General features: G+C 35.4%; 1 protein-coding gene across 14 annotated transcripts in view; it reads left to right on the top strand.

The window, feature by feature from the left end:
* Positions 1-15,653, top strand: part of MYCBP2 (MYC binding protein 2) — a 174,111-nt gene that overhangs the window by 77,229 nt on the left and 81,229 nt on the right. For all 14 annotated transcript variants that reach the window (XM_063392260.1, XM_063392266.1, XM_063392253.1 and 11 more), the window contains 14 exons: positions 666-870; positions 1,211-1,364; positions 3,579-3,751; positions 4,833-4,958; positions 5,054-5,181; positions 6,800-6,891; positions 7,746-7,880; positions 7,962-8,045; positions 9,305-9,401; positions 10,208-10,400; positions 11,016-11,290; positions 12,243-12,464; positions 14,089-14,280; positions 15,090-15,296. In XM_063392260.1, coding sequence (XP_063248330.1) covers positions 666-870; positions 1,211-1,364; positions 3,579-3,751; positions 4,833-4,958; positions 5,054-5,181; positions 6,800-6,891; positions 7,746-7,880; positions 7,962-8,045; positions 9,305-9,401; positions 10,208-10,400; positions 11,016-11,290; positions 12,243-12,464; positions 14,089-14,280; positions 15,090-15,296 — 2,283 coding nt within the window. The remainder of the gene's footprint in view (positions 1-665; positions 871-1,210; positions 1,365-3,578; positions 3,752-4,832; positions 4,959-5,053; positions 5,182-6,799; positions 6,892-7,745; positions 7,881-7,961; positions 8,046-9,304; positions 9,402-10,207; positions 10,401-11,015; positions 11,291-12,242; positions 12,465-14,088; positions 14,281-15,089; positions 15,297-15,653) is intronic.

Raw genomic sequence — 15,653 nt, 5'->3', positions numbered from 1 at the left:
GCAGGTTTCTGCAGCAGTTCTTTCTGCATTGGTGCAGTATAGGAACTGTTGGTCTGTCTCAGTGATTAGTTGTGCATAGAGGTGTGGGCATACATCTCCAGATGAGTGTTAATGAGCATGTGCAGGAGTGCTTGCTGAGCACGTTATGCTTTTTTTAGCTTAACTTTGATGTGCTAATTGATTCTGGGTACTTTTAAGAGGCGTTTGCTCTATAAAACTTAGACCATATCAGTTCAGAATTGAATGGAACTTGGACTGTCAATCTGAATATATTTGAATCTATCTGAATATAGATTTGTTTTTTCTTGTGAATGTATTCCTTGTTTAGCACTGACATTAATCATATATTGAACATTGTAGGAAAATAATACTTTTATATTTGATTCTGAGGATGGAGAGGAGGGTTATCCATCATAGAGAGTTTGAACATTTAACAAAAACTTTACTTAAAAACCTAACTGAAAATGGAACAGTATATCTGTCAGTAACTTGTAGTTAAATGTGTAACACTTCACTTGGAGCAGCCATTGTGTTTTGAAGGTAGTTTTGTGGTAAATTCTCTATTCCAGCTTATCAATTTTGTGTGATAAAATTATTGAAGTAATTTATCCATCTTTGAGACTTACTGTTAGTGTCACTTACTGATGCTTGCATTCTTTCTGCAGAAAGGTCAGCTTGGCAGGCCAATTCTGGATATGCCCTACTGGAATGCAAAACCAGCACCCATGCCTAACATAGGCTCCAAATATGGGCGCAAAGCGACCTGGATCGGAGCAAGCGGAGACCAGACTTTTCTCCGGATCGATGAAGCTCTCATTAATTCTCATGTGCTTGCTACATCAGAGATATTTGCAAGCAGGCATATAATAGGCAAGAACTCTTCTGTATTATTTTAAATGCTTATAGAAGTACTGGAGAAGAGAGTGGGTTCAGTTGTGTAAACAGTAGAGGAGTAGCAAGTCAAACACATGGAAGGAGGGAAGGAAAATATTTTGGCCTTCTAGTTCTGCTGTGTATGAAGACCTTTCTTTATTAAAAACAATAATGTAGAAGTCTAACCTTCACTTGCATTTAAATCTTACTACCATTTATTTTTTTGTTGTAGCAGTGTATCTGTTCTTCCTTACTGTATTATGTGGCATTTTCTGAGCATGAAGCATTAATAAGTGGAGTCCTCATGTTTGTTTGCTCTTTTTGCTCCCTGATCTAGGTTTGGTACCAGCTTCAATATCAGAACCTCCTCCTTTTAAATGTCTTCTGATAAACAAAGTAGATGGCAGTTGCAAAACATTCAATGATTCTGAGCAGGAAGACCTTCAAGGTTCTGGTGTGTGTCTGGATCCTGTCTATGATGTTATTTGGAGGCAAGTGTGGATTATAGCTATTAAAATAGTAATATAGAAATCCTTTCTAAAATATTTTGCAAGACTGGAGATTTGATTATACTTATTTTCTCTGTAAATGAAAAAGAATTTTTAATCTTCCATAAATATTTTTTGCATTTTGTGGATGGTTTGTTCAAGTAAGGCCAAAACAAACGTTCTCATGCCTGTATTGTTTAAATTTCTTTCCTTTTTTTGCGTTATTCTCATTCCAGTCTCATAATATTTTGGGGATTGAAATCTGTTCTGTTTCTTTATTCTCTCTATTCCTTTTCCTCCATCTATTCAACACTTGACTGAATAACATCCTTGCCATATTCAGCAGCCATATGTGTGTGTGTTGAATTTTTGTCAGGCTTTAGTGGTTAAGACCACTAGAGAAGGAGTGGAACAATGGTGTTCTTTTCAACTCTGACATTTTGGAAGGTCAAAATAAAGATGTTTATTTAGATGGCATAGACATTCGGAACAATTGTATTTATTTCAGTCTTTGGAATGTAGTCTTTGAGCAAGTGTAGATAATAGGCCTTTGTTCCAACACAGAATCATAGCTTCTAATTCTTCTATAACAATTTAAAGTGATGTTAGCTAGGATTTGAAGAGAAATCTGAATTTCCATCTGAGTTCAAAAGCTTGATGATGTTTAAATTGTTTGAAGACAAAACAAGTTAGAGTGATACAGGGAAATCAGCTAGCCAGCATTCATCTGGAAAAGGTGGCCTTTCATAGGATCATGTCTTTAAAAGCTACTTGCATCCTACTTCGGATGTCTTCATCCAAAACTGAGATTCAAGAACTTAACAGCCAATTAACATTGAAGCATGCATTTGCCAGGCAGATTTCTGTATGACACAGGAAGTACCTAGGGTGGCTGTAGCTCTAAGGGTAGCACCCCCATCCCTTAGAGCTCTGTATTTTCAGCGTGTTTAAATCCACTGAAAGACTTAATTTGTGAAATAAACCAGTTATCAAGGGCCATGGGAACACAGCGAGTTTCAGGGGAGGCAGGGTAATCATACTCAATTTGAAGACAATAAAATGGTTATTCAGCTGGATGTTTTGGATAAACATGAATTTGAGGTATTTTACTGTCTTGCAGTATTTTGGGGACTGTAGAACTAAATCTGGGGCTTAAATAGTTAACTGAAAGTGGATTTTTTTGAGACTGCAGGTTTATTTCTCTCTTAAATCATATTATTATTCAATAGAAAATACTAAAGCAGTCTGGAGAAGAGACATGTTAATAAATATGCCTATTAGTAGTTAAATACTTGGTGTATTATTATTTCTGGACATTTTAATTCATGCCTATTTAAATGATGGATTCAGTTTCTTGTATAGAGACAGCATTCTGATGACATGAAGCTTAAACATTCTTCAAAGCTTTGTGACTTAATCTCTTAGTGAAATTCTTGTGGTTGTGGACTGTCACATGTGTGTATAAATTTGAGCATTGCTAACTTGTTAAAATCCTGACTACATATGGTACCCTTTAATATTTTTAGTTAAAACTATTTCTTTTTCCATTAGCCTTTTAAAAGTGTACCAAGTGAAAATTCCATATGTGCTTCTTCAGAACACTCCCATAGGCTTATGTCTTCTTACTGTTTCTTCCTTTTCATAGTGGTTTCAAAGATTTCATTTTCTTTTTTTATGTGTTAATTTATATTATAGAAAGTCTTTGTATTCCCTTGTTTATGCTGCCCTTTTTTATAATCCCTTAAAAACTCATGAGGCGATGTTACCCATTTAAAAAAGCCCAAACAAAATACGTTGGATTCCTCAAGATTTTTTTCTCTTATTTGAAGGTAAGCCTTTTACTTTCCCTTAGCATCTTTAAAATTTTTGAGTACATCTGCCATTTTGTTTAGTACTTTGCTAGTTGCTTCATACTTTTTCATAGATAATACTATTTTAACATTTATTAGCTTTGAGAAATGTCTTAACATTTTCTGAAATTTCTAAACCCATAATATGACTGTTTGACTTGAAGTATAATAATGTATCTTTTGTATCTTTTCATTTGTGGGATGTTAAGCTGGTGAAGTTTTTTTGAGACAGTGATACTTGATTTCACGTGTTTATACCAGCAGATGTACATTTTACATTTAATATCTTTAAAATGTAATTATTGGTTAGATTTTGTGTTTTTCAGTAGGTGACAGGTTTTGTTCATTCTGTTTTCTCTCGCTCTAGGTTTCGCCCGAATGCCAGGGAGCTGTGGAGTTACAACGCAGTGGTTGCCGATTCCAGGCTTCCCTCAGCTCCAGACATGCAATCCCGGTGTAGTATTTTGAGTCCAGAACTTGCTCTGCCTACAGGTTCCAAAGCTCTAACCACCAGATCTCATGCAGCTTTGCATATTCTAGGTATACATTTATAGTTCATGAGTCAGAACCCTAGATGAAATAAAGTAACATAACTTAATGTATGAACAAATTGTAATCTAAAAAGTTCCTGATTTTTTTCAGTTAAAATTTAGGACTTTGTAGTCTTTCACCATTGCTCTTAACTTTTATAGTTTGGCTGCTGTAGTTATCTTCTGCTGTATTAAGGATGTTAGAAGATTTTAGTGTTCTGGTGGAACTTGCTGTTAGATGCCAGTATAAATAAGAGACCTTCCTAGATGATCTTTTTGGACAGTCTGCAGAAAAAAGTCAGTACTCATAACCTGTAGTCTCAAAAAAACCCCACCCAGACCTGAAAAAAGTGCTCTTCATTAAGTTTTTATTTTAAAGTAAATGCAGTATATAAAATTAAAGTACAATCTTTGCAGTTTTGTTTCATGAGTCACTAAGAAAATTATGATTTCCTTTTGTAGTTTTTCTGTAGTCTAAAATACAAAAATCAATTCCACTGTGTTCGTGTAAAAACTGGCTATATGCAACGTACTCAGTACTTCAAAGCACAGCTTTGGAAGTGATTTTAACTCACTTGTCCACTACTTTTGATAAGTTATCTGTTCCTTGACGTGCTCACTTCATTGTGTGTTAGAGATGTGATAACTTTCATCTTGAACAGTACATTTTTGTTTGAGTCCAAGTAAGGCATGTTAGGTACCCGTGTGTATGAAACAAAACACCTTTTGTGAAGACTTTTAAAGCTGCTTAGAAATCAGTTCCTACTTCAACTCTTCGGGTAATACTGTGAGTGTGAAAAGGAAAAAATTGTCACTGGCAATTTATTTGGCATTGGAAAAGTTGCAAAGTAGGTTTAGTCACATTTGTTTGTTATTTTGGATAATAAATGAAGGCAATCTTCAGTAGCAAGCCTTGAGATTCTGCAGCAATGACCCTTGACCTAATCAAAAGTACAAAGCTACTGAGTAGCAAGTGTGTGGTTTAGGGGAGAAAACAGGTTGCTTTGATTTTCTTAACTATTCATTTCCATTTCAATGATTATAATCAACAGTGAGAAAATTTGAGTTTTCTTGGTTTTTCTTTCTTTTAGGTTGCCTTGATACTTTGGCTGCTATGCAAGACTTAAAAATGGGTGTTGCAAATACAGAAGAAGAGACCCAAGCAGTAATGAAAGTTTATTCTAAAGAAGACTATAGTGTGGTTAACAGATTTGAAAGTATGTACACACTAAAATGTTATAGCACAAGCTGATCAGCTTGCAGAACAAAAGACTAAGATTAATTACATTTTTGTTGGGGTTTTTTTCTGCAGGTCATGGAGGAGGCTGGGGTTATTCAGCCCACTCAGTAGAAGCCATCCGTTTCTGTGCTGATACAGATATATTGCTAGGTGGTCTTGGTCTTTTTGGTGGTAGAGGTGAATACACTGCTAAAATAAAGGTAGGAGGTTTTGTTTTGTTTGAAGCAGTATTATGTCTCAATCACAACTTCAGTTATGCTTTCTCAAACCATGATTAGTTTTATTTCTTGATGAATGAGTGGTTTACTATATGTAGAAAGCATTATGCAGGCAGAGTGGATGAAGTAGAAAGCTGAGAATTACCATTCTTTCTTTTCCTGAATTGGCCCATTCTTACCTTTGCTAAATGCTGTGCAATCTTAGAGATGTTGGGCAGGTGTTTTATGGTCTAGATGGTTCTGTGATCTGTTTACACAAAGCTCCAAGGCCCACCAGCAGAAAATTAGTGTTGTGGACTTCAGGTTAAAATCACATCCTAAGTGATGCATGAGGAGCTGTTCTCAAAAGCAGAAAGAGTCCTTATGAGGAGCCCTTGCTTTCCACTTTCCTTGCCATCTCTTTCTCAGACTGTCGTCTGCATAGCTTCTGGGCAGGATTATTCAACTGAAAGCAAATGGCACCAATTACAATTAACTCTGTGCCAAATGTAGGCATGATTGCAGGTGGAGTATGTATACTGATTATTTTAAAATAAATAAATCAGACTTAGGATAAATAAACCTCACAGAAACACACACTGTAGTGTCAGAGCTCTGTTTTCAGGTAAGTCTCTGCTTTCTCTCTGCTCCTAAATTTAATAAGGATTTTGGTAAATAATAGTGTTATATGTGAGATTTCTATTAGATACTTGTATATTCAGAACATGTTATTGTTGTTACTTGTCATTTAGTGGACAAGTTGAATTCTCTTCCTCTATTTTCAGGTGAATAGTTATTGAGGTTTGTTCTAGGGAAATGGATGACATGCTTAGCAGTAACATTTACATAAGTCAACAGGAAATCCAAAATAAGTAATTGCACTTTATTCTAGTTTAACATAATGACTCAGAGTGCAAATGGCTAAGTCAGCCAAGAAACTTTAGTCATGCCTTTTAAATAGCGTAGGTAATAATGTTATGATAATATTCTAATATTCTGTTTTCAATTTGTTTAGGATTAGCTTGTAGCCAAGATGAGATTTGCTGGTCCTGCCAGAAATAAGCTGTGTATTCAATAGGTGTTTGCAAGAGAAGTCATAGGTAGACACGTATTGTGGTCCTTTCTCAAAATCACCGAACTCTAGAAATTATTTTTAAGTAGGAAAACAAAGTTCTCTTAGATATCATGTTTTGTCCCAGTCAGCAGCTCTTTATAACACTATTGACTGTCTCTGCTAAGCTGTCAAGCTGTCCTTTTCAGAGAAACTGAGTATATCTTCATGTTTATATAGTGCATTTCAGTCTGTGATGGAAACCTGCAACTTCTGCCCAACTTTGCCTTTTTTAGACACTCTGCTTTTGTCTTGTTTGCGAGATTTAGGGAGTTTCTCCACTTAAAAGTATTTCTGCACATAAGGCTGGGAGGTCAGTGTCAGTTGCTATTTCTTAAGAGTTAATGCCTGACTTCCAAAGGGGGTTTTGCCTGTCAGTGACATTAAGTAGTAGTTATTGTTGGGAAGGAAGAGTCGTATATGATTTCCAGAATGCTAGACAAGAAAAAGTGGTATTATGAGATTTCTAACACCTAAGACATAATTTTATGTTTTTTCTTACTTCACCAGTTGTTTGAATTGGGTCCAGATGGGGGCGACCATGAGACAGATGGAGACCTCCTTGCTGAGACAGATGTCTTAGCATATGATTGTGCTGCCAGGTTAGATGTTTAGCTTACCTACTTATACCTGCTTTTTGGTCTTTATTTTTATTTCACTATACACATTTTAGTATCACTTTAAATGCCAACTGAGATGGTCTACATCATTAGAAATTTGTAGCAAATGGTGTAAAACATTTGAATTGTGTAGGGAAATAGTAAAACACCAAATATGTCCCCAAACCATTATGGTATTTAAATTAAAAGAAGAAAGGTAATCAAGTTCTTGTTCTTGCATAAATCCAAGTCAAATCTCATCTTCCTGTGTTGAGAGCAGAAGATAAAATACTGCAGGAACTCTTTTGTGCATATGGTTGGGGTTCGCCATGTTGTAGCTGCTTTTTCATTCCCTGTAATGAAGTAATTTAAATTTCAAATTATACGTAATTAATTCTTTCAGGTGAAAATGTTACATATCAGTCCCCTAAAAATATATTCTATTAATTTCTTTAATACTTACTGTAATTACTAAGAGTTGATGTATAAGTTCTTGTAATTTACATTTTCTGAAATCAATATTATGTAGCACTTTATAATTAAAACTTTGCTTTCAGTATTATGTATTAAATGTAAATAGGTTTGTGTGTGTTAATTTAATGTCTCCTTACTCTGTTTGGCATTGATATGATTGCTTCACCGTTCAAACACAACTTAAGCATTTGTAGGGCCTTCTGAATTATTATTTTTTAATTACTGCAATATTTATGGATTAAAAACTTTGGGGTTTTGAATATAAATAGATACAACTTTAATACCATTACTTCTCAATTTATTTTATAATTAGAGGGGAATTGTTAGAAGTTAATATAAAAAATAGTTCACATGTAACATTTTCTAAAATATACTTCTCCCAGGGAGAAATATGCAATGATGTTTGATGAGCCTGTGCTCCTGCAAGCTGGCTGGTGGTATGTAGCCTGGGCGAGAGTGTCAGGACCCAGCAGTGATTGTGGATCTCATGGACAGGCCTCTATTACTACAGATGATGGGTATATTTTTTTCTATATTTTTCATTGAAAAAGAAGAGCTCTAATAAGACTTGAATAATAACTGGGTTGTTTCTCTTTCAGTGTTGTATTTCAGTTTAAAAGTTCCAAGAAGTCAAATAATGGTACAGATGTGAATGCAGGGCAGATTCCACAGTTACTATACAGGTAATTCTTTAACCTCTGGAATCTACTAATATGTTTTGTTAAATAGAAATATTAAATTCATTATAACCATGTTTCATGAAAATGTCATTGTATTAAGTGAAGGAAATCAGTGTCTGAAAAATGTAGGGAAAACTTAGTGTCTTTGAGAAAAATTATGAAATTACTCACACATTTACTTCCTTGCTGTTTTTCTTGCAGTCATCCTGCAGGAGTCTTGAGATTTTCATTTACATTCATAGAACCTCACAATTTCATATAACATGAATAATATTTTTGCTAGTTGGCAAGTGCTCTATTTGGTCACCCTCAGTTAGGAACTGTATACTCTTGAACAGACAGTGTTAATGAAACATTGCCAAAATGAACAATGAACTGTGCTTTACAAGAAGTTACCATAAACTTGTCATTACCATGATAAATGTTATGTAAGTTTTAATAATCAGGAACTATTTCACTGTGTTGATAGTATATTTTACAGGTTTCCTCAGATATATACGTAAAATAACTTCTATATTTTGCGTGTGTCTGTAATTTCCCCAGCCTCCACGCTGATTCTGAAACTTAGAATTCTTTCCTACCAATTCCCTTCTCTGTCCTTTCTGAGCATGTCCTTTTCAAAGTTCCTTCTCAGAACAGCTCACTTAGCCTTTAAGCTTTCTGTCCATAGATGCCCTGTCCCTCCAGGTGAAGGTTTCATTTTGATGTATAGGAAGTCCTGGCATGACAAATTCATCATCTGGGTGACTTTTATGGAGAGATGGCTATAGCTATAAGGCAAGCAAGCCTTGAGGGCCTCTAAAGACCAGTGAGTGGCACAAAAGGGAAGATGCTGCAGTGATAGATGTTGCCTGTATTTTTGATCTCCACATATATTTTCCCTTCACAAAACCAGTGTTCTTTTAAGGAACAACGTTTCTAGTCTTGATGTCATCTGAGGAAATACAGTAGATGCTTGTAATAATTGCATGTAATTAAATCTCAACCTCCTTTTCATTTGTCACAGTATTGCCAGTTGAACAGAATTCAAGGTACTTGGTTACTGGTCTAGAATGATTAGGAAATTAGAGGAAGTTGCGTTGAAATTGAACATTGTTTTTGAGCATTAAAACTTCTTTCACTTTGGTTTTTTTCTCCACTTGAACAATAAAGCCAGTAAAAACTACAAAAAAGTAAAAAAAACAGAACACCAAACCCAACCCAAAACTCTACTAAAAGTAAAAACTGGAGATTCCAAGTAAGTTCTCAAATGGTTCTTCCAGGTTGCCAACAAGTGATGGCAGTGCATCCAAAGGAAAACAGCAAACCAGTGAACCTGTACATATTTTAAAGAGATCTTTTGCCAGAACTGTCTCGGTGGTGAGTACTATCAAGAATCTTCTGTGTTTCCTGCAAGTTCCATACATGGTCAGGAAACTGAAAGATGTAGATGTGGACATAATGATGGTTTTCTGCTTGCTTTCTCAAGCAGAAGTTAGGTACATTGATAGATAGAATATTTTATTTTTTTACTTTTTCATTTTGGTGTTCAACACCAAATACTTTCATTTTGCTTTCTGAGGTACAACTTCATGAAATTGACCACATACAATAATAATAGTAGAAACAAAATTTGTTTAAACCCTCAGATTTTTGTGAACTATCATGCGCTTCTGTTAAGCTCTCAGGTACTGTAAATGTCATGTAGTGGCCATGATCTGCAGATGATAACCGTTTAAAAACAACGTGAAGACCGCCTTGATAATATATTATGACAAGAACGTATTATGTCTAATGTAGATATTACACTCTTCTGTAGATAAAGCAAGTAAAATTTACTGGAAAATCTCCATTACAGATGAATACAGTTGTTATTCAATATATTCAAAATGTTCAGTTCTTAAATAACTGAAAGGCTTCCACACATAATATTCTAGCATATGCTTTAGATAGATTTTATCATGGTATTGCAGTGAAGTGTCCCCTGCATTCTCAGTGCTGTTTTTTATTCTCAAGCAAAATACAGTTTGTGTGTTGCATGGTAGATGGGCTTAGGCATAAGAGTGTTTCCATAATAAACATGGATGTAGTTGCTATTCACCTTTCATCTAATACTGATGCAGAACAGTAATTTCTTCTTTTCTAACACTAAATCTGTCTTGGGTATCCTTCATACCCTGAAACAGGAATGCTTCGAATCTTTACTGAGCATTCTGCACTGGAGCTGGACAACACTGGTGCTGGGAGTTGAAGAACTTCGTGGACTGAAGGGTTTCCAGTACACTGCTACTCTTCTGGATTTAGAAAGGTTGCGGTTTGTGGGCACTTGCTGCCTGAGGTTGCTGAGGGTCTACACCTGTGAAATATATCCAATATCAGGTATTCCTCTCAGTTCACTTGTTTCATGTTTATTAGCAAATAATCTACAGGACATTTAGGGTTTGATCTAAGTATTCATGTAGGATATGAGAAAATAGATTTGCTCACACAGATGGTTTTATTGGAGCAATTAAGACTTGCTGTCAGAAACAGGAAATTTTCAGTTGTCTGCATAACTTAAGTATCCTAGTACCACATGTTTACATGTAACCTGTGTATTTTAAAGTTAATTTCCTGTTTGACTTGTCAGTTGAGTTGTTTTGTACAATTTGTATCTTCTTTTTTTGCATTTCTGTACATAATGCTTGCCGTGGTGGTGAGTACAGTGTGAATTTGAAAGATTGTATCTGTTTTTCATGCCTGTAGTTTTAAAATGCCCATTAAAACACAGTATATATTATAAAAGATTAGAAAAGTGGGAGTTTTTAGTGTTCAGGTTTCTTTGGTAGAGTTTAACACCCTTTCACTGTTTTACTTTTGAATTAACTTCTCTGAATGTAGATTCAACAATGTTGCTAAATCCCCAGTTTTTCTATTTGCATGTAAAATGTGCATTTTAACATGAAAATGTTTCATTATTGCACATTTAATGCTTCTGTTTGTGTAATCTTCTAGCTACAGCTAAGGCAGTTGTAGAAGAAACCAGCAAGCTAGCAGATTGCATTGGAAAAACGAGAACCTTGCTGAGAAAAATTTTATCAGAAGGAGTTGACCATTGCATGGTGAAGTTGGACAATGATCCACAAGGATATCTCAGTCAGCCTCTCAGTCTGTTAGAAGCTGTTCTTCAAGAGTGCCATAATACATTCACAGCTTGCTTCCATTCATTCTACCCAACACCAGCTCTCCAGTGGGCATGTCTTTGTGACTTGCTGAACTGTTTGGACCAGGTACATCGAAATGGCACGAATAAATATTACAGCTTAGCTTGCCCTTTGGCTTAAATTGAAGCCAAGTAGTACTTGAAACTGTTACTAATATTTTGCGTTTATCCTGATTTGCAGCTTGAGTTCTTTTGTGTTTTGGATTTTTTTTTAATTGACTGGATATTGAATTTGTTTCTAGTTTTGTTTGTTTGAGGAGTTCTCTAAATGTAGTTTGATAAAAGCCTGGGAATTTTATCGTCTTTGGCTTTAAGATTCTCTGTGGGACAGTTAAGAAAATTTGTGGTGCTAGTAAAAGTCAGCACCTGCTTTTTCAGTGTTGAGGCTGCACCTTATATGTGCTTACTCTTGCTGCATGTTGCCTAAGAGCATCCATGTGGTATTTTTATCCCTAATACTTCAGTAATTCCTCATTATTAAACATTACAACAGTGCTCTGATCCAGCCAAGTACATGAGAAGCATCTGGAAATACTTTTCTGTAATCAGCAACTTTCTTCTTTTGCTTATTGTGAATGAACATCCTACATCTAAGCAGTGTAGTTGGTTGCTTGCATTGCTTTTGGTGAGATGTAAACAGTTTAATGCTTTGCATGAAAATGCATTTAACATACACAGTTCCAAGGAAGAATCTGTTCTTTAATGTATTACTCTAATTAAGTTGTTTAATTACAATTGTTACTTATAAGAAAAGCCTTGTCTTCAAAGAATACCATAATTTCAAAAGTAATATTAGATGGTTTTATTATTTTAAAATATGCTGACCAATAAATTTTAATTACTCCAGTTTTCAAGATCAAAATTCAAGCTTATGAGAGAAGATAATGTAAAATTCATAGGAAAGCTTTCTCTAAATTATTTTTATTAATTACGATAAAGCTGCAAAATTCCTTTCAAAAGTAGTTTCCCTGTTGTTTCGGTGCAGCAGTGCCATTCTGTTAATCTCTTTATGTCTGTAGGATATCCAGGAGGCAAACTTCAAGACCTCCAGCAGTCGTCTCCTGGCTGCTGTTATGTCTGCGCTGTGCCACACGTCGGTGAAGCTGACCTCCATCTTCCCCATTGCCTACGATGGCGAGGCCTTGCTGCGCTCCATGGTTAAACAAGTCAGCACCGAGAACGACTCCGCCCTGGCCCATCGCTTTCCTCTGCTGGTGGCACACATGGAAAAGCTTAGTCAGGTTAGCATGTATTCTAAACATTTAACGATTTCTTTGACTTTGCAACAAAAGGCTGTTACGTACCTGCAAGTTTTTCCTTGATAAAGATGTACGTGAATTTGCCTGAGTGGTTTCTTTCTAAAAGGCTTAGTTCAGAAACTTTTTTTTTACAGTTTTCGACATTTTGTCTGAAATATTTCAACCATTTCGTCTTTGGAGAATGTCTAAGCAGAATGATTCTTAACTTGGAATATTAAATTGGAAGTAGTATTCTGTTGCATAGTGTTTTCTGCAACAACTTTTCTGCTTTTTCATGTGATCACAAGGAGGAGCATGTAGATAGATTCAGTGTTTTGAAGAAGAATCAACACCACTTCAGTAATAAAAAGTCGTGTCCCAAACTGGAGATTTTAAAGAGTCAGTAAAAGAATCCCAGTTCATCCTGTTGTAGCAAGCGTTAAACAGTTTCCTAATCGAGGGCTCTTTAATGCTGTATTATTGCAGTTTTGTTATTTTAGAAATGATTTACAGGAATGAGAAGGGTACAGATAATAATCAGGGAAATGGGACTACTAAACAGTATTCTTCCGTTTGGAAGACAACAGCAGTAAGATAGTATGAAATTATGAATTATGCAAGAAAAGTAAATGAAGGGTAGTTGTAGAGGCTACCATTACCAGAGGTTTAGAGCAAAAGCTAAGCTCAGAAGTCTTCTGCTATTCATAAAATACAAAGTTAAGCTGGGGGACAGAACTCCTGTAGGCCATTATCGTGCTAAAAGCTTTCATGGACTTGGAAAACACCTGTACAAATTAATGACTGAAAAAACCACCAGGCACTATTAAATGCAATTATAATATTTATGTCTTGCATGCAGCAGCCTCCTACTGTAAAAGGTGGAAAAATGTTCTGTACAGGTTTGCATCACCTGATTGTCTTCCATATTTGTTCACTACTGGGATATTTTTGAGCGAAACAAAGGGGTATGAAAGACAAACCTTGGATTTTCATCAGTAGAGCTGATTTTATTTTTCTTCTGGGAAATAATTTTCATAATGGATAACTGTTATAAGAAACAGTGGATGTGACTGCTAGGCAGAAGACACAAGAGATGCCTAAGCTTAGATTTGTTTCCTGGTCTTCATGCAGCAAAAAACAACTGTGCTTATAGTCATCCCACCACCTCTTTGCACAGAAGATTCCTTTTGCTAACACCAAAACAATAAAGCTTCCAAGTCATTTTTTAGACACTGCAGAAGAAAAGTATATGAACAGTTTCAAAGGTAGCTGTACATCCACTGTGTTTTAATGTATGCTTTTAAAGCCTATAGGTTTTATGGCTGTATAGTATATAAAGAAGAGACCTCTCCAGGGAAGGACACCTGTATATGGTATTTTTCCAGTGCAACAAAAGACTTGTCACCACCTCATTCAAGAAATTAAGGACGTTAATCAATTCATTTGACAAAGGAATACATATTATGATAGCTTTGAGAATTTTAAATTTTTTTTCCACCTTCTAGACATTTCTTATCTTTATGAAGTGGCAGATATTTCAGTTACCTAATACTTACAATATGTGAAAATTTGTGGTTTGGTTTTTTTAATAACCATGTCATTTGTCATTGTTTTTTTCTTACTGCAGAGTGAAGAAAATGTTTCAGGGATGACAAGCTTTCGGGAAGTGCTGGAGAAGATGTTGGTCATTGTTGTTTTACCAGTACGGAACAGCCTTAGAAGAGAAAATGAACTTTTCTCTTCACATCTGGTTTCTAATACCTGTGGGTTGCTTGCTAGTATTGTGAGTGAGCTTACAGCATCAGCATTAGGATCTGAGGTAAAGCTGCTTTAAAATCATGTTCAGAAGTATTTCAGGACAAACATATAATGAATGTGATGCAGGCTAGAATGGTTTTTTAGGTATGCAGATCTTTCAGAGAGCCTGGAATTCTCTGTTTTGAGTATTGCAGATGTTTTGCATAAATGTAAAAGCTTATATTCAGTGTGTTAGGGAAGTACTGTTGATAATTAGCTACTTTAGGGCTGCAGAATCATACAGATTGTTTAAAAAAGGGCAACTTTTTTTAGTACTTGGCTTTTTGCCTTTGTATTTGTGTACATATACAATCCTTTCAGGAGGCTATAACTTGGTTAAGTGACAGAAAGTATTTCATTTCATTAAAGACATGTCACTGTCTCTGTGCTGTCAGTGGGCTTCTCTCACAGAAAGATTCAAGCTTTTGATAACATCTTAATTCAAGGTGTTTTTACCATTATATAACATCTGTTTCTGCCCTCTCTTAATCTTGACTGTACCTAAGGCAGAAATACCTAACCTTTCTTTTAGCACAGCTGGTCTGTATTTTTTGCTAATTCATCCTATAATATACATTTAAATACCTTAAAAAACAAGTTGGATTCCTAATTATTCCTAGTTAATTTCTAATTATCAGAAATACTTTACTTTTTTTTAGTCAGTATGAACTAGAAGGCTAAGTAGTGGCACCTTCTGTGGTTTATGAGCTGAGTTTTAAAATTTAACCAGTTGAAAAATCTGATAATCTAATTCACTTAACTTTGTTTTATTAAAGTTGTCTAACATTTAGCAGTTAATATTTTCTGATGATTGTATTTAACTTTCTACAGGTTGATGGACTGAATTCTCTCCATTCTGTCAAATCCACTCCAAACCGATTCACTAAAACAAGTCAGGGAAGAAGCTGGAATACTGGGAATGGATCCCCTGATGCAATATGTTTCTCTGTTGACAAACCTGGTGTAGTTGTAGTAGGATTTTCTGTTTATGGTGGAGGAGGAATTCATGAGTATGAGTTGGAGGTATTAGTTGATGATGTAAGTACTGCATTTGGGAAAACTATTTGAATGAAAATAACCTCAGAGGTTTTTTTTAGAGTATAGTTTACAATGAGATATTTTCATATTCTTACTCAGTCTAGGCTACCAGTAAAACAGTGTACTGTTTTACTGGTAGTGGTGGTGTAGGTGTAAGGTTGTGTAGGGTGTTTTGCTTGTGGTGAAGATGTTTGTTACCACTAGCTTCATACCATATCTAGTAGGGTCAATATCTTGGTTATCTTGATCTCTTCCTTTATTACAAGTAATATTTGAGCTTTCAGGGGCTTTTCACTTTCTGGAGCTAAATGTAAATTAATACAAGTTACCTCTCCATAAACCGTGAATGAAAGTAAG

Source organism: Prinia subflava, chromosome 3 (assembly GCF_021018805.1).
Source record: "Prinia subflava isolate CZ2003 ecotype Zambia chromosome 3, Cam_Psub_1.2, whole genome shotgun sequence".
Taxonomy (NCBI): domain Eukaryota; kingdom Metazoa; phylum Chordata; class Aves; order Passeriformes; family Cisticolidae; genus Prinia; species Prinia subflava.
Note: the sequence above shows the minus strand (reverse complement) of the source record. Positions and strands in the feature narration are given on the sequence as shown.